Source organism: Coregonus clupeaformis, chromosome 3 (genome assembly GCF_020615455.1).
Source record: "Coregonus clupeaformis isolate EN_2021a chromosome 3, ASM2061545v1, whole genome shotgun sequence".
NCBI classification, from domain to species: domain Eukaryota; kingdom Metazoa; phylum Chordata; class Actinopteri; order Salmoniformes; family Salmonidae; genus Coregonus; species Coregonus clupeaformis.
In genome coordinates, this window is record NC_059194.1 from 32,968,051 (window position 1) to 32,991,446 (window position 23,396).

The window sequence follows — 23,396 nt, forward strand, 5'->3', positions numbered from 1 at the left end:
TCTCTCTCTCTCTCTCTCTCTCTCTCTCTCTCTCTCTCTCTCTCTCTCTCTCTCTCTCTCTCTCTCTCTCTCTCTCTCTCTCTCTCTCTGTCTCTCTGTCTCTCTCTCTATCTCTCTATCTCTCTCTGTCTCTCTCTCTCTCTCTCTCTCTCTCTCTGCAGGCATTGAGGAGAATGTGTGTTTTCCGGTGTCTCGCTGCCCTGAGTTGTGCACATGCTCAGACACGGTGGTGCGCTGCAGTAACCGGGGGCTGCGCACTCTGCCCAAAGGCATCCCCAAGGACACCACTGAGCTGTGAGTCCCATACACACTCACACACACACACACCATTCACCCAACCTCTCTCTTTCTCGCACACCTACACACACCTTTCTCTTTCTCTCACACACTGACACAGACGCACACACACACACACCATACACACACCTTTCTCTCTCTCTGACACACACACACCACCTCTGGCTAGCTAGTCTGGGTCTGCCCTCCTCACTATTATCCAGAGTATCAGTCATCCTCGGGGCTGAAATCAAACATGTTTCAGAAGGACAATTCAATGGTTTCATGTCAGAAATAGATTGAACAGATTTTTTACCCGTCAGTTGAGAAGGATGCTGTGTCTGCCAGGAGGCCGGGTGAGGCCGGGTAGCTCCATAGTTGAAGGTCAGTGAGGCGTACCGGCGGGGGTACAGGGGGCATTCGTCATCACCAAACGGCTCAGTGGTCCGGGGAGACGGAGAGGGTACACACAGCCACTGACAAACTGCTGCATTAACACCACACCGCCTGAGCACTTTACCATCACACCTTAGAGGAAGAAGTGGAGGGATGGAGAGAGAGAGAGAGAGAGAGAGAGAGAGAGAGAGAGAGAGAGAGAGAGAGAGAGAGAGAGAGAGAGAGAGAGAGAGAGAGAGAGAGAGAGAGAGAGAGAGAGAGAGAGAGAGAGAGAGAGAGAGAGAGAGAGAGAGAGAGAGAGAGAGAGAGAGAGAGAGAGAGAGAGAGAGAGAGAGAGAGAGAGAGAGAGAAGAGAGAAACAGTGTTGCGAAGCAGTAACGATACACACACTCTCACCCATACACACACTCTCTCCCATACACACACTCTCACCCATACACACACTCTCACCCATACACACACTCTCACCCATTCACACACTCTCACCCCTACACACACTCTTACCTACACACACACTCTCCCTACCCATTACAGGAAAGGCTTCCTTCCTCCAGCCCTGGCATAGCTGTGATTATCTATTGATTAGCTGTGTACCTGATGCTACATCATTCATTTGTGGATGACCTGTTCCATAAATATGCTCTTTCATGAATCAGGACATAACCAAGGGATTTATAGTGATTGGGTGATTTAGAAGCAGTGGAGTGTGTGTCTCTGTTTGATATAACCCTGGATCTAATGCCTTCACCTCTCTCCTAATTTCAGATACATGGAAGGAAACCTTCTGATGTCCATCCCGAAAGAACTGTCCACTCTTAAGCAACTATCTCTTGTGTATGTATCATGTCTATTCCAAATCAAATCACAATTTAAATAATTGTATATTCCTCCCTGGTCATAGAAACTGCATAATGTTAATAATGCAGCAGAGGATATTCTATATTCTCTACTGAAACATTGAAACTGACCATTTGTGTTTGTGTCAAGGCTAGACAGTCCTGTATTGTCTCTGTGGACTTTAAAGGTGTTTCTCAGGTCTGGTTCTTCCCTGAAGTGACATTGTGTCCTGTTTTGTGTTTGATATCACACAGAGACTTAAGCAACAACAGCATCAGCACTGTGGCCTCCATGTCCTTCAGCAACATGACTCAGCTCGCCACTCTGTGAGTTACCATGACAACACGCCACTGATGACCGCTGTCTAGCCACACCGGGCTGGACACAGTGGCCGGCGGCCTTAGTAACTTTTATAGTCGTATAAAACACACACACATACATACACACACACACACACACACTGTGTTATGTTCCCATCCGTTTGAATTATAACTGTCTCCTCTCATTTGAATCACAGGATCCTGAGTTACAACCAGATTCGCTGTATCCAAGTACACGCATTTGATGGGCTTAAATCTCTGCGTCTCCTGTAAGTGTTACTCCTTCCTTCTCCTCTCTACTCTCTTCCCCCTTTCCTCTGCCTCTCATTCTCCTCTCCCTCTCTCCTCTACTCTTTCTCCTCTCCCTTTCCTCTCTTCTCCCTCTCTTCCCTTTCTCCTTTCCTCTCCCCTCCCTTTCCTATCCCTCTTCTTCACCTCTCCTCTGCTTCTCTTCCTCCTCCTCCTCTTCATCTCCGCCCAGTGTGCAGTGTGATAAATAGGCCCTCTGCCTCCCTGCCTCCCTGTCATCCATCTTCCCCTCCCCCTGGCACCAAAACAACTCCAAATAAATAAAACATAGAAAACAGAAGCTAAATGCTCTTTCTTCTTCTCTATTTCTTCCTCTGGGCTGTTAAGATAGAGCTGAAAACACTGCTTATTAACTTGGGCCAGGAGGTGACTGTTGAAACACAACAGTCTACAGATACACATCAGGGCCTAGGCTAGGAGAGTACCACAGGGCCATCCGGTCCCCAGTTCATAGATAGAGGAATAAAGAGAAAGAGAGAAGGAGGGATAGAGAGAGAGAGAGAGAAAAATAGACAGAGAGAAAGAAGGGGGGCAGAGGGAGAGAGAGAGAAAGAGAAAGACGGTGACAGAGGGAGAAGAGAGCAATCCTCAGTTCCAAAGCTGCACCATCAAGAGCTTCCTGACTGGTTGCATCACCGCCTGGTATGGCAACTGCTCGGCCTCCGACCGCAAGGCACTACAGAGGGTAGTGCGTACGGCCCAGTACATCACTGGGGCCAAGCTTCCTGCCATCCAGGACCTCTATACCAGGCGGTGTCAGAGGAAGGCCCTAAAAATTGTCAAAGACTCCAGCCACCCTAGTCATAGACTGTTCTCTCTGCTACCGCACAGCAAGCGGTACCGGAGCGCCAAGTCTAGATACAAAAGGCTTCTTAACAGCTTCTACCCCCAAGCCATAAGACTCCTGAACAGCTAATCAAATGGCTTCCTGGACTATTTGCATTGTCCCCCTGTGGTATTCGGCGCATGTGACAAACACAATTTGATTTGATATATTTCCTGTATAATAGCTCCAGTCCCCTGCCAACCTGATCTGGATTCTTCCCAGCAGTAGTCAGTCTGTATAGTGTAGTCCAGAACCACTCCCAATCCCTGGCTCTATTAGATGGGATTTGCCTCCAGGAGTAATCTCTCTCTCTTTCCCGCTCGCTCTCGCTCTCTCTGTCTCTCTCTCTCTCTCTCTCCCTCTCCTGCTCGCTCGCTCTCTCTCTCGCTCGCTCTCTCTCTCGCTCTCTTTCTCTCTCTCTCTCTCTCTCTTTCTCTCTCTCTTTCTCTCTCTCTCTTTACCCCAGCCTACCTAGTCACCCGTTGCCAGGCAGCCATCATTGTCACTTGTTCATTACCCAGAATCCCCCCAGGATGCGTCTGGCAGAGCCTGAAAGGCGTAGGGCTGTCTGTCCGGTGGGTCGGTGGGTTGGTGGGCTTGATTGCTGTTAGGCCCTCTGGATCCCCTCTGACTGTGGCAGGCCTGTGGGTGGCGGCCGGGCCCTGGGGCTTGCGGAGTGGGACTGACAGACAGGGAAATCACTTCACAGAGCTGGCACGCCACGCAGTGTGTTTGTGTGTGTGTGTGTGTGGTGCGTGTGTCTACAGTGTGTGTGTGTGTCTACAGTGTGTGTGTGCGTGCTTGCGTGCGTGTCTGTGCAGTATGTATGGTGTGTTCTAAATGACTTCTAATGGAATGTGAACCCATACAGAGGCAGACACTCCACCACTGCCCACTGCATTCACACAGCAGGGCCTTAAAGGGGTTAGCAACATGCTAAAGGTCTGGAGCCTGGGGACCTTCTGGGTGTGGAGAAACAATGAGAGGGCTTGATATCCATCAGACATCACCCCATCGCTCACGCTCTTCTTGTTTTCAATCTCTTTCAGGACGCTCCACGGAAACGACCTTTCAACTATACCAGAGGGAGCCTTCAACCATTTGACATCTCTTTCTCATCTGTGAGTGTGATAGTAGTGTGTGGTCTTCCACAATAGTCATATAGACACACATACGATACACACACACTCACCCACACACACACACACATGCACAATCTGAGCCGCAGAGTGTAGAGTCACAGCCATGCATTTATACAGCAGCCATTTCACGTGAAGTGACAGAACAGAGGTCCAGTAAAGAGCAGTGTTGTGTTGGGAGCACTGAGAGAACAGAGTGGGCCCCACAAGAAGCCATTTTATGACCACTAAAAGGCATTAATCACGTGGCTCATCTATGTACTGTAGCTCGGGTGATCTGCACTGAAAGAGACCTGAGAGAGAGAGGGGAGGGGGGATGTAAAAAAGGGATACTGGCCCTGAATAAAGATCCTCTGTTTTATTAAAGCCATTGAAAGTTCAAGGCAAAAGTTTAAAGATTGTCGATTTTAGAAAATTCGTAGGAATTGTCTTTGTGCTACTGGTTATGTACATACCAGACCAGTGTGTGTTTACAGACTGTCTGTACAGTATGTACGTGTGCCTGCACCAAATACCCTTGCTCTTCCATATGTGACCACTAGGTGCATAACTCTTATATTTCACTGTTCTCTAGGGCTCTGGGTGCCAACCCCCTGTATTGTAACTGTGAACTGCGCTGGCTGTCCCAGTGGGTGAAGGCTGGCTTCAAGGAGCCTGGCATCGCCCGCTGTACTGGACCACCTGACATGGCCGACCGCCTGCTGCTCACCACGCCCCTCAACCGCTTCCAGTGCAAAGGTGAGAAGCATTATCAACACTGGCTGTCACAGCTCCATCCTCTCCTCTCCTCTCCTCTCCTTTCCTCCTCCCTCCTCTCCCTCTCTCCGTCTCCTCCTGTAAAGGGGAGTGAACCCAGCTGCCACATATTTCTGCCCTCTGTAACCATGCATGCCAATTAACACTGATCTGGGATTTATCTGAGATTAAGGCAGATTAAGGTTTATTAATGTGGATAAGGAAGGTCTTAAAATAGTGCTGAGAGAAAGAGTGAGTGGAATCACCCTGTGTGACTCACTCTCCCAATCTTTCTTCTTTAATCTCTCCTCTCTCTCTCTCCCCCTCTCCCCCTTTCTGTTTTTATTTGCCTCTCTCTCTCTCTCTCTCTCTCTCTCTCTCTCTCTCTCTCTCTCTCTCTCTCTCTCTCTCTCTCTCTCTCTCTCTCTCTCTCTCTCTCTCTCTCTCTCTCTCCCTCTCTGTTGGTGTCTGCCTCTCTCTACATCCCTCCCTCCCTCTGTCTCTCTCTCTCCGTATCTCACCCTCTCTGTTTTTCTCTGCCTCTCCATCCCTCCCTCTCTCTCTCTTAGGTCCAGTGGATCTGAATCTGATGTCAAAGTGTGCCCCCTGTCTTGCTGGCCCCTGTCTGAACAATGGCACATGTACCAGCGATGTTAGTGGCTCCTACCACTGCACCTGTCTCTTTGGCTACAAAGTGAGTGGATTTACACCCCCCACACTCACACACACACACACCCAACCACAACCCTGGGAGAAATACAACAGTTAGTTTGGGTGTAAGTGTTGAGTGGAGATTGAAAAGGGTTACAATAACTGGTAAAGTGCTGTCATCTGGAAAAACTCACACAAATCCACCCAAGGGTATATTAGCATTCGAAGATCCAACAGTAGTGTGTTTGCGTGCCTGCACGTGCGTGTGTGTATCTGTGCGGGTGTGTGTGTTTTAGTGTCCCCACTGTGTTCTGTGCTGCTGATGCGTCCGATCATTAGCCTTTTGTTTGGTTATGGGATTCCTGTCAGTGTCCTGCTCCACAGACACAGATAAAAGCTTAACCTCTAGCCCTCTACAGGGACAAAGCCCGTGGCCTTGCTTTTTAATTCAAATCTTAATGTGTGTGTGTTTGTGCGTGTTGCTCTCTGTCGGCCTCCACTGTGCTTAAATTAATTAAAATGTGTGAGGAGAAAGAAACGCTGAGCGAGAGAGAGAGAGAGAGGGGGAAAGAGAGTGAAAACAAGAAACAAGCGTCCGTGTGGCGTCTTTGATCAGAGGAAGTGGGCGTTGCGGTGGCGGTGGCGAAGGCCTTTGTTTAAAATTCAAACGGGGAGCCAGTGTTGCCGAGGGACATGTGCGGCGGTCGCGTGTGAAAAGGATACGGCTACATGATATAGCTCCTAATGACATGACTGTTTTTTAAAGAAAACAGACGTTCAAAATAGAAATAAATAGGAGGGCATCGAGAGTTCAAATTGACAGTAGTTCTTCTTCTGAACCATACTGGTACCTTGTGTTATGTACACTGTCTCTGTGTCCCAAATGGCACCCAATTCCCTACTTTTGACCAGGGTTCATAGGGTCTCTTTCTATGCTGCTACTGTATGTGACTGTGGACATAACGGTCTTGAATGGCACTATGCTGTATATTTACCACTGTTCTACTCACACACACACACACACACACACACACACACACACACACACGCACACGCACACACACACACACACACACACACACTGCCAGGTCGCAGTTGTAAATGAGAACTTGTTCTCAACTGGCTTACCTGGTTAAATAAAGGTGAACAAAATTCTAATAAAAAATAAATACACACACACACACACACGGTGATAGACACGGTCTAACACCTCTTTCTCTCTCTCCTTCTCCCCCCCTCCCAGGGACAGAACTGTGAGATAGCCGTCAACGCCTGCATCAGTTTCCCCTGTGCCAACGGAGGGACCTGCCACCTGATGCCAGACCAAGTGGAACAGTTTAGGTACACACCGATCCCTTTAATGTATACTGTACACATGCAGTCATGGAACCATACTGGGCACACACTTCCCTCTCTACACTCCACACAGAGAGGCTGTCCAAAATGGCTCCCAATTTCCCATATAGTGGGCACAGCCAGAGGAGGAGCAGACAGCCAGCAGTGGTGTTTCAGTGTGTGAGTGACTCAGTGAGATCCCATGACCCATGGCATGGTAGAGCTGTTCCTCATCAGGCATGGAGCCAGATGACTGTCACTCTTTTCTCGCTTTCATCTTCCACTGTTTGGCCTTTAAACACCAACCCCAGGTCTACACAGGCTCTCTGCCTCATTAATGATGTGCATCAGTTATCCAGCCAGTCCTTCTGTAGAACTGCTTAAGGAAATCAAAGGCGCTCCTCTCCTCAGCGTCTTTTTCAATCAGCAGCCGCTGGCCTTCAAAGGAAGACAGGCGTTTGATAAAGCTACCCGTCTCACCAGTAACGCACGCCACAGCTCAGTAACACTTATCTCACCCTCCTCTGCCCACTCGCCTGACGCGGCGCACCCATGATCGGCCCACACGCCCGCACAGCCAGGGCAGGCAGGCGTCACCAAGGAAAAGAGAGAGAGAGGAAAATAAGAGAAAGAAAAGAAAGAAAGAAAGAAAGAAAGAAAGAAAGAAAGAAAGAAAGAAAGAAAGAAAGAAAGAAAGAAAGAAAGAAAGAAAGAAAGAAAGAAAGAAAGAAAGAAAGAAAGAAAGAAAGAAAGAAAGAAAGAAAGAAAGAAAGAAAGAATGCAAGTGAGGGACAGAGCCAGTGATGCCTGAGTCAAAGGGTACCGTCTCAATCGGTCTACCAATTCCACACATGACATTTAGGTATAGCTTGATGAATGCCCTTCCACATAGGATCAAACAGGAACCCATGTCTAATTGAAATTATTGAATCCACAGACAGACCTGATTACATTACATTACATTTTCAAATGTCACTGGAGTTCTACCTTTGTTGTTATTCCCATTAAAGCGCAGGTTTTATACCAGGTCTTAGGCTTTCAAAGGGCATTAGTCACTAATAGAGGGGCCAGAGCCAAAGAGCAGAGGGCATCTGGAGAGTGGATTTGACAAGTGGAAAGAAACCCAGTATGCTTCCCTGACTCAATGTAGAGGGTAGAGAGGGTAGGGAGAGCAGTGTGTACCCAGTATGGTTCTGTGACTCTGGCTGTGTCTGAAATGGCACCCTGTTCCCAATTCTCTAACTAACTATCTAACTGTGCCCCCCTATCGTCTCTCTCTCTCCCCTCTCGTCGACAGCTGTACGTGTCCACCCGGCTACGAGGGTCTACAGTGTGAGGTGAACCCAGATGACTGTGAGGACAACGACTGTGAGAACAATTCCACCTGTGTGGACGGTATCAACAACTACACCTGCGTCTGCCTCCCCAACTACACAGGTACTGGACACACACTGAACACTACTCTGTGGAGATGAGCCACACCATGTGCATACATTGGCTTCGCATACATTGGTATTCTAATACACTTAAAAAACGAATCAACCACATCAAGATAAAGGTCAGCTTAAACTTAGATGAAAGTCCAAACCCCTCTGCACTGAAATTGCACCTAAAGCAATTGTGAGTAATTTAGTTATTTCACAAATCAACCAAAGAGTTACTTTTACCGTTAGCCTATAATGGACTGTTTTTCCGCATTGACCTGAAACTGCTCTTTGGGGATGACAGTGCAATCATGTTGGAGCAAAGAGCCAAAGAGGGCAAAAAATCGCTAGGGGGGGAATCCCTGTTGGCCTGCCTGCACAGTCCAGTGAGTTCTGCCCAAGCGCTGACAGTGCAATTCTGAGTTCAGGCAGCCAGTCCTGGGGAGAGAGACGGTGAGGAGTTTTTCCACTGTCTCTCTGCCAGGCTGTGGCCTCTCTCTCTGCAGTGCACATGGCAGGCAGGCGAGGCAGGCAGCAGCGGGCACCTCCCCAGTCGGGCATCATGGGCCGTCACCCGCAATCGCCTGCCTGTCACAGGGGAGGGAGGTTGCTGATCTGAGCAGCTGCTCCACGCACATCGACCCTGTCATTAACGCTGCACGCCTAATTGTAGGCCTTGCCGTGCCTTGTCCGTCCCAGTCCCAGCCTCCCCTGGGACCAGAGCACAGAACACAGAGTGCCCGTATGGAGCAATGAGAGAGAGGCTGGCAGTAGAGAGACATCCAGCCTGCCAGGCTGCTACACACACTGCCCCCTCAGTGTGGGCAAGCTAACCCAGCAATTAGGCCTCCTTTAAACTAACAGTTTTTCCTCCTTCTCTCTCCGCCCTTATCCATCCATCCATCCATCCATCCATTCACACAGAGCTGGGTTTTTTGCTGCTTCCTATTGTGTGTGTGTGTGTGTGTGTGTGTGTGTGTGTGTGTGTGTGCGTGCGTGCGTGCGTGCGTGCGTGCGTGCGTGCGTGCGTGCGGTGCGTGCGTGCGTGGGTGGGTGGACGTGTTTAGCTATTCTTGTGGGGACCACAAGAATAGTAAACAAACATACATTTGACCAACTGGGGACATTTTGTTAGTCCCCATGAGGTCAAATGCTATTTATAAGGGGTTTAGGGTTAAGGTTAGAATAAGTGTTAGGGTTAGTTTTAGGGTTAAGGTTAGGGTTAGGAGCTAGGGTTTGGTTTAGGGTTAGGGTTAAAGTTAGGTTTTTGGGTTAAGGTTAGGGTTAGGGTTAGGTTAAGGTTAGGGGTTAGGAGCTAGGGTTAGTTTTAGGGTTAGTGTTAGGAGCTAAGGTTTAGTGTTAGGGTTAGGATTTTGAATGGGACTGAATTGTGTGTCCCCACAAGGTTAGCTGTACAAGACTTTGTGTGTGTGTGTGTGTGCGCGCCTGAAAGTGTGACTACATGGGCATGGTCTAGAGCAGGGGTGCCCAATTACATTCAGCCGTGGGACCATTTTTTAATTTAGCGGCAGGTCGGTGGGCCGGAACATAGTTATAAATCATTTGTACATTGCAAATTGACCACAAGAAGCCTAAACAGTTATAGTATTTGACAAAAAATATATAATTTCAAACCTTGATTGCATTGGGGTATGATCACATATGCCTCTCTATTTATGCGTGGGAATACTTGGGAACAGATTTCCTCAATTAAAATCACTTTGAGCTGATTTCCTGGTGATTTTACATTATTTTATGTCCAACAACAAAACATTTAAAAAGAAAGCTTTGGGGTCCAAATAAAGTCTGTCCCACGGGCCTATTGGGGAACCCTGGACTAGAGGGAGATAGTATCTTACTGGCCTGCATCACAGGACCAACAGGCCCTGGGAACATGATGTTAAGGAGTGTGGGAGGGGGAGAGTGGTAGGAGGAGTGGGGGCTAGGTGGCTGTCCAATTGGCCTGTTGGTTGACCCTCTGAGGCAGTGCAGTGTGAGATGACCAGTCTCTGCTGACCATCTCCTCACCTCTGTTCTCCTCTGTTCTCTCAGCTCTCTGAGAGCGGCAGGGCAGACCTGCTCACAGTGGGTGGACGTGGCGTCCATCTGGTGTGTGTGTGTGTGCGTGTGTGTGCGTGTGCATGCGTGCATGTGTATCTGGGTTAAGTGGTCTGGACCCTCTGGTTATCAGAACCATGAGACACAGTGACATCTATAAATTCTCTTCCTCTCTCTCTTTCTTCCTTTACAAGCTGACAGATATGATATGGGAAAAGGTCAGTCTCTCTCTCCACACACCTTCTCTGGGTTTCTTTTCCCCGTTTCCCCTGTAAAACTAAAACTGAAAGCTAAACGAAAAATGATTTGTTTTTCATATCGAAAACAGTACATATCAACTCTCATTTAGCCACTGACATTCAGTTTTCCGTACCAATCGAAACCAGAGCCAGGCCTGTAGCAATGAAAACAGGCAGACACAGACACGTTGTGACAGCTCCCCACAGTGCACCATCGAAACCCAATTGGAGTGGATTTCCCCTGTAGAGTGGCTGCTGCCGGGGCTGCTGGGACGCTGGCAGTCTTCCCCAGGGCCCCACCATGAGGCTGCCGGATGAGGGAGAGGCAGAGGAAACAGACCTGGCAGTAGATAGAGAGAGAAGTTGTGGGAGGGAGGGAGGGAGGGAGGGAGGGAGGGAGGGAGGGAGGGAGGGAGGGACAGATAGAGTTAGAGAGGGAGGGAGAGGGGGAGGGAGAGAAAGAGAGAGAAAGATCTCTCAGGGGCCAGGCTGTGGAGTGTCTGCATCGACTCTCCCTCAGCCCAGCCGCAGACAGACTCAGAGAGGCTTTGTACTGGGAGGGAGTGAGGGAGGGAGTCAGTCAGTGTAAAAGAGAGGAGAGGAGGAGAGGCCTTGTGCTGTGAAAGCCTGGCTGAGCCCCAGCAGCCCCCCTGTTAGAAGAGGGGGATCTAGCCAAGCAGGTGGACAGGGACAGAGGGTTTATTGAACCTGGCCATTTGGCCAGGCAGTGATTTAGTGGATTCAGATGGGGCCTCGCCTGGGCAGCCACAGCCCTATAGCCCATGCAGATTACAGCACAATATAGTACATGTGTTTCAAGTTTGCACGGCTAATACCCTGAGTAAGACAACCCCCAACCCCCCTGTATGGGAGACCAGGCAGGCCGGCAGTAGAAACAAGACCCAACTGTTGAATGCTGAGAAAGCCATGATGGTGCTTCGGGAGTCATCATAATAGTCATCATAAAACAATGGGACCAATCAAAAAACACTCTTAAAAAACGTTACTCACGATCGTAGGCTTGTAAATACGCAATGCACTAGAATATCACTAAGTCAAATGAAGACAGACGTTAGCTAGTGTGTGTATGTGGAAGAATGAAGCTTAGGAAATGATCTCACCGTCTCTCTATTATCTTTCTCACTGTGTGTATGTGTGTGTATGTGTGTGTGGTGTGTGTGTGTGTGTGTGTGTGTGTGTGCGTGTGTGCGTGTGTGTGTGTTTTCCCAGGGGACCTATGTGAGGAGGTGGTGGACCACTGTATGCAAGGCTTCGACCCCTGCCAGCATGACTCCAAGTGCATCCCCCTCACCAAAGGCTTCAGGTGAGTGACAGGCAGATTTCAGAGGGGGCGGGACTAATCAAGTTCTAAGTTCACCAGTAGCAACCCACAGGAAGTGACCCGTGTCTGGTGGAGTCGTCAGGGCAACCTGTTGTGTTCTGTTCCTTCAACTGAATACAGTTGAGAGAGTTCGTGGCAGTTGGCAGAGAGAGTGAGACTGTTTCCTTTGTAACATTGTGTGTCTTTGTTTCCTGTGTGTGTGTCAGGTGTGAGTGCTTGCCCGGCTACGTGGGCCAGCACTGTGAGCAGGACTTCAACGACTGTCTGGAGAACAAGTGTCAGCACGGGGCCGAGTGTGTGGACGCTGTCAACGGGTACACCTGCGTGTGTAAGGAGGGCTTTAAGTGAGTCCACATTCAGCACCGACTGAACTCATTGTAGAGGCTGACGTCGAGGCTCAGTGCCGCAACAGAGTCACGCCATCTGTAGAGTGCGCGCGTGCGCACTCACACACATACACACAGTGTCGGATCAGCTACACACACATACACACACACAGAGAACCAGACTGTGAGGAGCATCAGATGGTACTTAATTTTCCCCTATTTGGCTGTCTAGTCTGAGGGCTGCGGGGCAGAGCGGTACTGGGTGGTGAGGCAGATGAAGCTCCATATGGCTAATTATAGCGCTAAGTGTGGGACGGGCCTGTGGATGGGATCTGGGGGGAAAGATTCAAGATGCATCACTGTCTCTGTCGGCCATCAGGATCATTGAAACAACATGGCCGCCACCTTTTTGTTTGACATAGAGAGTCTCTCTTATGATGTTATGTGTCAGTCGTGCATATACTGTATGTACACAAACAGTACCTTTATAGTGTGTGTGTGTGTGTGTGTGTGTGTAATCATCATGGGAGAGACCATAGTGGAGTGTGTGTGGCAGCTTGATTGAGTGTGATATTAACAGACCTCTCTGTGTCTGTGTTCCTGTAGTGGTCTATTCTGCGAGAACCCTCCCCCTATGATCCTGCTGCAGACCAGCCCATGTGACCAGTCAGAGTGTCAGAATGGTGCCCAGTGTCTAGTGGTGGAAGGGGAGCCTGTGTGCCGCTGCCTGCCAGGCTTCACTGGAAACAAGTGCCACAAGATCGTCACCGTCCACCTGCTGGGCAAAGAGGCCTACCTGGAGTTGCCCAGTGCCAAGATACGCAACTCTGCCCACATCTCCCTACAGGTACTGTACCAACCTTAACCCCTGACCCCTAACTCTGCCCACATCTCCCTACAGGTACTGTACCACCCCTAACCCCTGACCCCTAACTCTGCCCACATCTCCCTACAGGTACTGTACCACCCCTAACCCCTGACCCCTAACTCTGCCCACATCTCCCTACAGGTACTGTACCACCCCTAACCCCTGACCCCTAACTCTGCCCACATCTCCCTACAGGTACTGTACCACCCCTAACCCCTGACCCCTAACTCTGCCCACATCTCCCTACAGGTACTGTACCACCCCTAACCCCTGACCCCTAACTCTGCCCACATCTCCCTACAGGTACTGTACCACCCCTAACCCCTGACCCCTAACTCTGCCCACATCTCCCTACAGGTACTGTACCACCCCTAACCCCTGACCCCTAACTCTGCCCACATCTCCCTACAGGTACTGTACCACCCCTAACCCCTGACCCCTAACTCTGCCCACATCTCCCTACAGGTACTGTACCACCCCTAACCCCTGACCCCTAACTCTGCCCACATCTCCCTACAGGTACTGTACCAACCTTAACCCCTGACCCCTAACTCTGCCCACATCTCCCTACAGGTACTGTACCACCCCTAACCCCTGACCCCTAACTCTGCCCACATCTCCCTACAGGTACTGTACCACCCCTAACCCCTGACCCCTAACTCTGCCCACATCTCCCTACAGGTACTGTACCACCCCTAACCCCTGACCCCTAACTCTGCCCACATCTCCCTACAGGTACTGTACCACCCCTAACCCCTGACCCCTAACTCTGCCCACATCTCCCTACAGGTACTGTACCACCCCTAACCCCTGACCCCTAACTCTGCCCACATCTCCCTACAGGTACTGTACCACCCCTAACCCCTGACCCCTAACTCTGCCCACATCTCCATACAGGTACTGTACCACCCCTAACCCCTGACCCCTAACTCTGCCCACATCTCCCTACAGGTACTGTACCACCCCTAACCCTGACCCCTAACTCTGCCCACATCTCCCTACAGGTACTGTACCACCCCCTAACCCCTGACCCCTAACTCTGCCCACATCTCCCTACAGGTACTGTACCACCCCTAACCCCTGACCCCTAACTCTGCCCACATCTCCCTACAGGTACTGTACCACCCCTAACCCCTGACCCCTAACTCTGCCCACATCTCCCTACAGGTACTGTACCACCCCTAACCCCTGACCCCTAACTCTGCCCACATCTCCCTACAGGTACTGTACCACCCCTAACCCCTGACCCCTAACTCTGCCCACATCTCCCTACAGGTACTGTACCACCCCTAACCCCTGACCCCTAACTCTGCCCCCATCTCCCTACAGGTACTGTACCACCCCCTAACCCCTGACCCCTAACTCTGCCCACATCTCCCTACAGGTACTGTACCACCCCTAACCCCTGACCCCTAACTCTGCCCACATCTCCCTACAGGTACTGTACCACCCCTAAGCAGCATCAACACTGGCTGTCACATCTCCATCCTCTCCTCTCCTCTCCTCTCCTCTCCTCTCCTCTCCTCTCCTCTCCTCTCCTCTCCTCTCCTCTCCTCTCCTCTCCTCTCCTCTCCTCTCCTCTCCTCTCCTCTCCTCTCCTCTCTCTTCCTCACTTCGCTCCCCTCCTTCTCCTCTCCCTGTACTCCTCCCTCTCCTCTCCTCTCCTCCTCTCCTTTCCTCCTCCTCTCCTCCCCCCTGCCCCTCCTCCTCCCTCTCCTTCTCCCCCACTTTACTCCTTCCCTCTCACCCTCTTTCCTCCTTCCTGGGTTCGAGCCTCGGTATGAGCCGAATCAGGAGGTATTGGTACTCGATAAGCAAGCAGCATGACATCCTTAACACTAGCAACTGAGTAGTCTAGCTACCATCTCCCTATAACTGATCATCCATCCCATAACATCAAACTGTAAAGTATGGACATAACAGTGTTGTACACACTAGCCCCCATCAACGCAGTACTTAAAGTATAGAATGTAGCACCCTTGGGAAAGGTATAAGACGGATACTTAGAATGAAAAACGATCCCTCTCTGTCTCGCTCTTTGGCTGCGTCCCAAATGGTACACTATTCCTATATAGTGCACTACTTTTGACCAGAGCCCTATGGGCCCTGTAGTGCACTCAATAGGGACTAGGGTGCCATTTGGGATGCAACCTCTGTGTTATTGGGGCTCTCAGCCAGCCGTGTGGCATCCGATCCACCACCAGCCACCAGCCACCATAGGGACGGTGGGATGGTGACATTATTAGAATGTCACCTTTTATTCACTAGCATGAATAATGTGTCTCAGGGGGATATGTATTATGGTAATAGCGCGTCGGCGTGGTGACTGTTATCAGCCCAATCACTGGGAGTGAGTCACGGCCGCCGGATCACTTCTTACCTCCAAATGAGCTGATGTGCTCGTTGGCGAGGGGGCACGCTAATGTTAATTAAAAAGACTGTGGTAAAAATAGAACGCTTGGGCTTAGCCTCTGTGCTAAAGGTGACGGCATGACTTTGATTCTTGTACGTAGGTAGAGACATGGGCAAGAGCAAATGCAGCTTGGAAATCAAAAGCAGAGTTCAGTTAGTCGTCTACCGCCATTTTCAAATTAAAGACGCTTCGAGTTAAAAAAAGTAAAGTAAACATCCCCAATGCTATATGTTTCCATTTAAAATACAGTAGCTTCAGTAGAATAGTAATCCTAAGAGAGGTACAGAATATTTTCCTCCCTTTTGGAAGGAATCCTAATTGATATCCAACACCTGGCTTTTTCCAGCGTGTGGTTCGTCTCTCGCTCAGTGGGGCCAATAGCAGCAGCAGCTCAGGTCACATGGTTCTCGTGCCAGCGCCAAGCCAAGCCAGTGAAAACTCTATTGAGTCCTGCAGGTCTCCACACTCCATAAATGCACTGCTCTCTCTCTCTCTCTCTCTGTCTGTCTGTCTGTCTGTCTGTCTGTCTGTCTGTCTGTCTCTCTCTCGCTCTCTCGCTCTCTCAGTGCTGTAGCTAGGGCTGTTGCGGTGACCGTATTACCGCCACACCGGCGGTCACGAGTCATGACGGCAGTCAAATTCCTTGTGACCGTTTAGTCACGGTAATTAGGCTTCTCCAAGCTCTGATGCTGCTGATGGTCATTAGTGGCCTACCAAACTTGCTAGCTGCCTGGTACTCAGCACTCTATCGTCCCTCTAATCACTGACATCAATGCAAATGTGTTCGAAAATCTAATCAAACACTTCATGAGAGCCCATGTTAAGCAACATTTCTATAGACTATGCAATTGCGTGAGAAAACAGAGTTTTGATGGCTTCTATTAAAAAGAGGAGGATCCCATCAGCTTTCTATAGGCTAACCATATTTATTTCAGAACTTTCCTAATATTAAGCACATTGCTTCTCTTTACAACAGGTGTAGCCTACCTAGCTGGCATGAAAATGAACCATGGGAAAAGCGTCCTACATTCGCTTTTTAAGTGCATAGATGACATGCATTTTTTTCCCCTGACGCTGTTTCGAGACAGGTGCATAATGGTTCATTCTAAATCAAAACAAATGTCACACAAATATTATTTAGTATATGTAAAGACAAGATTACATTAAGAATAGTCTGATGGGTGACAATATTAGCCTTTCACTTGTTAATGATATATTATCACTTGTGAATGATGCCCAGCTTGTGTACAGTAAGGGAAGAAACAGCACATTACTTTTTTTTGCGACTTTTTCAGATCATAGTCGCACACCTCATGTAGCCTAGCCCATAGGCCTATATGTTTTGATAAGATTTGTATCACAACTAAAGTGGCCAAATAACTTCTTAAAGTTAAGCACATTAATCGTCTTTACAACGGTTGTAGACCCTAACTGGCAAACATACGCAGAGTTTCAAGTTTGGGGAAGATAATTTTCACTATAAAAATGCACTTTTATAATAAAAGCATTACATGCATAATCGCATTTGCGGTCACTTTTGAGAATGGTGTTTTCCCGCTAATTGATTGCATTTTGGAACATTCGCGCTTATAGCCTACTGCCGTGTGCTCATTGCTGCGCTTATAATGTAAAGAAATAGCCGAATAGTTTATCAACATTTTAAGCTAAACATTCTGATCTGTTGCGTCAGCCTCATTGCTTTTAAACGTTTTTTTTTATGTTAGTGGTGGTATAAATTTGGGATCTATTGCATCCCACAACTATCCCAGACTATGTTTGGAATATTTCTTTCTCGCACAGAATAAGTCAACTTTTGTACTATGAGGGATAGTAGATTGACATAGGCTAGTGCTTTTGCTGTTCGTTAGGCCTACTCATCTTGTTGGCTGACGAAAAGTAAATGTGGACAGTTCTTCCAACATCTTCAATATGCGCCTCGGAATTCAATAAGGATGCGCGCAGTTGTTTCCCCGATGTGTCGGTCTTCACTTGTAGTCTGTGAGAAGGACCCAATTACGTGACGGGCATTGGCGAATAAGAATTTAGATATCTGAGAGAGCCATGTGAGTGAGAGGTGCTCCGGAGCACGCAGCTGGGAGAAGGGAATGATAATTATTATATTCAGCCCAAGGGCACAATGGCCACTGGCTGCAAAAGGCATGTTTATTTTTTTTTGGGGGGGGGGCATTACAGCCACACAAGGGGGATGCCGCCGGGAAATTCGAGGCATTATCAAGTGCTTGTCAAATTGTGAATGAGAGACTGATGAAGTGTGTCCAGCCTGCGCAAAAACAAAGCAATGCCTTTCGTGCAACTTTTTTCAAATCATCATTAGAGTCGCATCATGCAGCCTTAGAATGTATAAAAAAATCTAAACATATAGCCCAACGTTTGATCACAAATAAAGTTGCATAAATAACTCTAAATTAGGCATATAGGAGGACCTTTGTTTCTTTGTTAACCGCTCAATTGCTGCATGTGCACTCTCCCTCAAATCGTTTGGAGAAAATATCCTTTCTATTTTATTCAGCTATGTTCAAGTGTATTCTTCATACTATAAAATAATATAAAATAATGCCACGGAATTCTAAGAAAATCTTGTCTGATAAATGAACTAGTGTAGCCCACAGCCATATGGCATAGCCAGATCAGGGCCTAACATAAGGACAACTCAGAGTATGCTATTCCGTTCTTCTGAATTAGACTACATTTTCTTCATATCATGCTTCTTTAGACCTGTCTAAAATAAATAATGGATTTATTGTGAAGGTGTAGGCTATATTACATGGATTTATTAGACTTTTTTAAGTGCAGATGTTCCAAACGTCTGCATTCGTGGCTTGTAGGCTATGTGTGGAAGCCAGGAGATGCATACAGTCAGCTTGTTAGCAGGTGTCCCGTTTGATTCAGCCCACTGAACGTCGAGTGTTAAGCACTTACTGCTTAGCCGTACGGCGCCCTTTCCACTCAGTTAGTTAACGTGCGTGTCGTGTTTTAGTGAGAGTGGGAAGTTTGTGTGTCCCAATGGCTGACATCTCTCTCTCTGTGTGTCTGTTTCTCTCCCGCTCTCTCTCAATTTCTCTCTCTCTCTCTCTCTCTCTCTCTCTCTCTCTCTCTCTCTCTCTCTCTCTCTCTCTCTCTCTCTCTCTCTCTCTCTCTCTCTCTCTCTCTCTCTCTCTCTCTCTCTCTCTCTCTCTCTCTATGTCTCTCTACAGGTGGCTACAGATAAGGACAACGGTATCCTGCTCTACAAGGAGGACCATGATCCTCTAGCTCTGGAGCTGTACCAGGGACACATACGCATCATCTACGACATCGCTAACTACCCCCCGACCACCATCTACAGGTCAGCACACACACAGAGATTACAGGTTCCATACACTTTCACAGAATAATATACACTCAATCAAATTTTTTGCACAAACAACAGTATAGTTCTCAAAGAAAACCTCACATAATAGCGGGCATTCATCGCCACTCAGGAGCCAAAGAGCCTTGTAAGCCATGTTGCCACTGACCAGCTTAAAGCGTGATCCCTCTAACTCATATCATAAAACCAGCTCCAGGTTTACATCACCTGTTTCTCTTTCCCTCCCACTGTTCTAATGCAAGCACACACACTGCTCTCTCTCTCTCTCTCTCTCTCTCTCTCTCTCTCTCTCTCTCTCTCTCTCTCTCTCTCTCTCTCTCTCTCTCTCTCTCTCTCTCTCTCTCTCTCTCTCTCTCTCTCTCTCTCTCTCTCTCTCTCTCTCTCTCTCTCTCTCTCTCTCTCTCTCTCTCTCTCTCTCTCTCGCGCTCTCTCTCTCTCGCGCTCTCCCTCAGCCACCTTCATCTAGACCCGGCTACGCGGTTACGCTCAGTGTAGCCCCTCACAAACAAAAAACAGCCTTCTGCTCTCCCCAGACAGACAGGGCACTGAGGAGTTTGTTGAGTCTGTCCCCACTAGTCCCTATCTCCAGCCCAGCATGCTAACACAGAAGGGCTGTGGTGTTATAACCCTGTGCTAGAGGAGAGCCTCTATAACAGCTACATAAGACATTATAACATCCGACATAGGTAGTCAGTAAGATTCTGAACAACGGCATAAGAAAGAGCAGAGCAGAGCAGAAGAGAGGAGAACAGAGCACATATGATTTGTTATTATTGATCCAAACGTCATCTGGCCAATCCCCTGTGCTGTTTAGATGAGACTTTTAGCTGCTGCCCCGAGGCAGGGAGGAGAGGAGGCAGGGAAGGAGGGAGGGAGAGAGGGAGGGAGGGTATCGATCGACCCATCAAAGAGCTGCCCAGTGAAAAAGAACAGCTCCTCCCCAAGTGATTTTTTTTGACTGGGGTCATCTCTATCAGAGATTTTTGCACTGGGCCTTTTTCACATGTTTTATTCCTCCTATTACCTCGAAAGTAATGAAATGGTAGTCTTTGAAAGGCAGGGAGGAAGGTCATTCCTCGATCTTGTAGCATTCAAAAAGCATGTCCAGTTTCAAAATGAAATTAGATGCTTAAACTCTGAAGCAAATGGGCCGTCATGGTTTAGGTTTGAAATCATATCCAAGCCCCAGCTCTATAACCCAGCCTCAGCCCCAGGCCTGTCTCCATCCCCAACCCCAGCTCCAGCCCCAGGCCTGTCTGATGCGTCATGGCTTCCTCATTTTGTTCTGGATCTGCAGACTTTCCCCCTCATTAGTCCCTTCTCCCCCAGAGTGACGTAGCGTTCTGCGGCTTTGGCAGCGCCGCGGCCCATTGTCTTTGGGGAGCAGAGGGAGTGATGCGGGGATGGGGTGAGCGAGAGGAGATGGGACGGGACGGGAAAGTGAGGAGGGGAATTACCCCTGTCCGCTCCCATTACTGTGACATGGGCCACGACAGAGCCCAGAGTAGGCCCGGCACAGCCCATAGTACACAGCACCCAGCGCATTCCTGAAGTCTCCCTGTGATGGTTAGCATTAACATTAACCGTGTGGAACCAGAGCAGCAGGCCTCACTTCCAACCAGGGCCTCAATTTTACACAGCTCCCGCCCAATGATGCATAGATGTGGATGGACTGTGAGTTGAGCTTTGTGGAGGTTGACCTTCAGAAAGAGAGAAAGAGAGTGGTGGTGGTTGCGGTCGCTACATTCCACAGCCCTCTGTACTCCAGGGGCTCTTGGCGGGAGAGCGACTTCAAATGGACGGTGGATCGTAAAGACGCGGCGGGAGGGCGGCCAGGGGAGGAAGGGGATGTTTCCACTCCTGCAGCTCCTTCTCTCCTGCAGCTCCTTCTGGCTGCCTGCAGTTCTCCCTGCCCTGCAGCACCGCAACCTGCACTGGGGGGGGACACACCGCTATCACATTACACACAGTTAACATCTGGAGCATGAGAGTGGAGACTGCTAGAGAAGAGCCAGCTCCAGCAAGGAGAGGGGGAGGAGAGGTGACGGGTGGAGGATGGAGGAGGAGAGGTGACGGGTGGAGGATGGAGGAGGAGAGGTGACGGGTGGAGGATGGAGGAGGAGAGGTGACGGGTGGAGGATGGAGGAGGAGAGGTGACGGGTGGAGGATGGAGGAGGAGAGGTGACGGGTGGAGGATGGAGGAGGAGAGGTGACGGGTGGAGGATGGAGGAGGAGAGGTGACGGGTGGAGGATGGAGGAGGAGAGGTGACGGGTGGAGGATGGAGGAGGAGAGGTGACGGGTGGAGGATGGAGGAGGAGAGGTGACGGGTGGAGGATGGAGGAGGAGAGGTGACGGGTGGAGGATGGAGGAGGAGAGGTGACGGGTGGAGGATGGAGGAGGAGAGGTGGCGGGTGGAGGATGGAGGAGGAGAGGTGACGGGTGGAGGATGGAGGAGGAGAGGTGACGGGTGGAGGATGGAGGAGGAGAGGTGACGGGTGGAGGATGGAGGAGGAGAGGTGACGGGTGGAGGATGGAGGAGGAGAGGTGACGGGTGGAGGATGGAGGAGGAGAGGTGACGGGTGGAGGATGGAGGAGGAGAGGTGTTCACGTAGGAATGAAGGGCTGGTGGTGAGCGGGGAGAGGAGAGAGTGGTGACAAAAACAGGAAAGAGAAGTATGAGTGGACAGAGGGTGGTCTGGTCAAGTCACACCTCAAACCTGTCTGTCTGAAGGGAAGGTGGGGTGTGAAGCACTCATCTTTCCAGATCTAACCTGCCTCACACGACAGGGGAGGAAAAGAGAGAGAGGGAGAGAGAGGGATGAGATGGAGGCAGCAGGGGAGAGGCCCTTTCCCCTCCCGAGAGGCCTCATTACCATCAGATGAATGCCTGGGTCCTCACTATGTGTTAATGTCCTGCCCTTTACCAAATGCCACAGAAATCCTTCTATTAGTTTAAGGGACCACATCTGCCGTTATTCAGGATAGAGGGAGAGAAGAAGTATGGAAGGAAAGGGGCATAAAAACATCACAGAAAATTGAACGAGAGTGTTTCAATTGCTACTCAACTCCCTCCCACCCTTTCTAGGTTCCGTGATCCACTGCCACACCTAGGCTGCATCCCAGATGGCACCCTATTCCCTATAAATTGCATTACTTTTGTCCAGGACCCATAGGACTCTGGTCAAAAGTAGTGCACTATGTAGGTAATAGGGTGCCATTCGGGACACAGGCCAACAGTATCTGTATTGGTGCCCTTCAGAAAGCAGCCAGCCCTTGCCTGCCATGAAACTTTGATTTAGAGCTGCGGAGAAGAGCCTATAGAGGGGTCAGAGTGTCTCTCTCTCTTCTCTCTTCTCTCTGTTGCTTTTCTCTGCTCCACTCAGTATCAGCCGAATATGTATCTTTTGAGCTGAGTGCCACATCAGAGCAGCGTGGAGAGATTCTTTAAAGGGCTGAGTCACAAAGGAGAGAAGACAGGAGAGGAGAAGAGAGGAGAGGACATGCAGCATGGGAACAAAGTGGGGCTACTGGTAGAGGGTGCAGAAAGGAGATAGAGAGAGCGCGAGAGAGAGTGGAGGAGAGAAAGAAAGAAAGAAAGAGAGAGAGAGAGAGAGAGAGAGAGAGAGAGAGAGAGAGAGAGAGAGAGACCGTTGGGTATGAGATGAGCCTCTCAATGGTCCCTGGTCAAAAGTAGTGCACTAAATAGGGGATAATTGACAATTGGGATGCAGAAAGTCTTCCACAGAGGTTAGGAGAATGGAGTGTGACATCTGCCTGGAGAATACAGCACCACTGGCAAGCACCATAAAGGAGACCATGAGACCGGCGTGTTTAGACCATGATTAGCTTCCGGTCTCTGGGAAGCTGGAGTCAAGTCCTTTCAAGGGCATAGCTGGTATGTTTCAACCTAGCTACCCCCAGCCGTTAAGATGGTTTAGATAGCTGCTGTTAAACCTAGCTATCCCTAAGAGGAGCCAGCCAGGCAGCCAAACAACATCCCCCCATTCCTCAGACCCCATACACTAAACAAGCTAGTCGGGTTAGTGCTACATTGTAAGCAAATGATAGTGCTGGCTAATTTCATTTTAAAATGTAAATAGGGTCTACAGGGTAGCTGGTTCAAGGTATCTTTACTCAGATAAATGCAACCGGTAATTGTTTCTAAGTTTGTGTATGTGTCATTTCTAATGCGGTTTGGTTGTGAGAGGAAAACAGAGTATTTGATTCTCGGCTGACAGGAAATTGACTTCCCCCCGGTCGACTTGCAGGGGACACGAGGCTGCTGAAATCTGCAACGGCTTTCTGTTTGTTTTTATTGAGTTCCATAATGGCCCGCTTTAAGCTAATACGCAGGCTTGGCACACATCAAAGACCCCGCATCCCCCTCGAAAAAATATCATTGCCTCTGGAAAACTTCAGCTTGTCAAAACACAGACAAAACCCAATATTGGCAAAGGCTGGAGGGCTGAGCTACACTGCTCACCTTGTTAGGCTAGACCTCTGCTGCCCCTCTGTGGTCATATGACATCAT

General features: G+C 49.3%; 1 protein-coding gene across 4 annotated transcripts in view; it reads left to right on the plus strand.

The window, feature by feature from the left end:
- Positions 1 to 23,396, plus strand: part of LOC121545412 (slit homolog 3 protein) — a 194,543-nt gene that overhangs the window by 165,467 nt on the left and 5,680 nt on the right. For 3 of the 4 annotated variants that reach the window (XM_045208274.1, XM_045208280.1, XM_045208281.1), the window contains 14 exons: positions 162 to 294; positions 1,438 to 1,506; positions 1,764 to 1,835; positions 2,027 to 2,098; positions 4,014 to 4,085; positions 4,678 to 4,841; positions 5,408 to 5,532; positions 6,733 to 6,830; positions 8,122 to 8,261; positions 10,501 to 10,524; positions 11,776 to 11,869; positions 12,094 to 12,231; positions 12,820 to 13,060; positions 18,710 to 18,840. In XM_045208274.1, coding sequence (XP_045064209.1) covers positions 162 to 294; positions 1,438 to 1,506; positions 1,764 to 1,835; positions 2,027 to 2,098; positions 4,014 to 4,085; positions 4,678 to 4,841; positions 5,408 to 5,532; positions 6,733 to 6,830; positions 8,122 to 8,261; positions 10,501 to 10,524; positions 11,776 to 11,869; positions 12,094 to 12,231; positions 12,820 to 13,060; positions 18,710 to 18,840 — 1,573 coding nt within the window. The remainder of the gene's footprint in view (positions 1 to 161; positions 295 to 1,437; positions 1,507 to 1,763; positions 1,836 to 2,026; positions 2,099 to 4,013; positions 4,086 to 4,677; positions 4,842 to 5,407; positions 5,533 to 6,732; positions 6,831 to 8,121; positions 8,262 to 10,500; positions 10,525 to 11,775; positions 11,870 to 12,093; positions 12,232 to 12,819; positions 13,061 to 18,709; positions 18,841 to 23,396) is intronic. The other variant, XM_045208277.1, reaches the window with a different exon arrangement.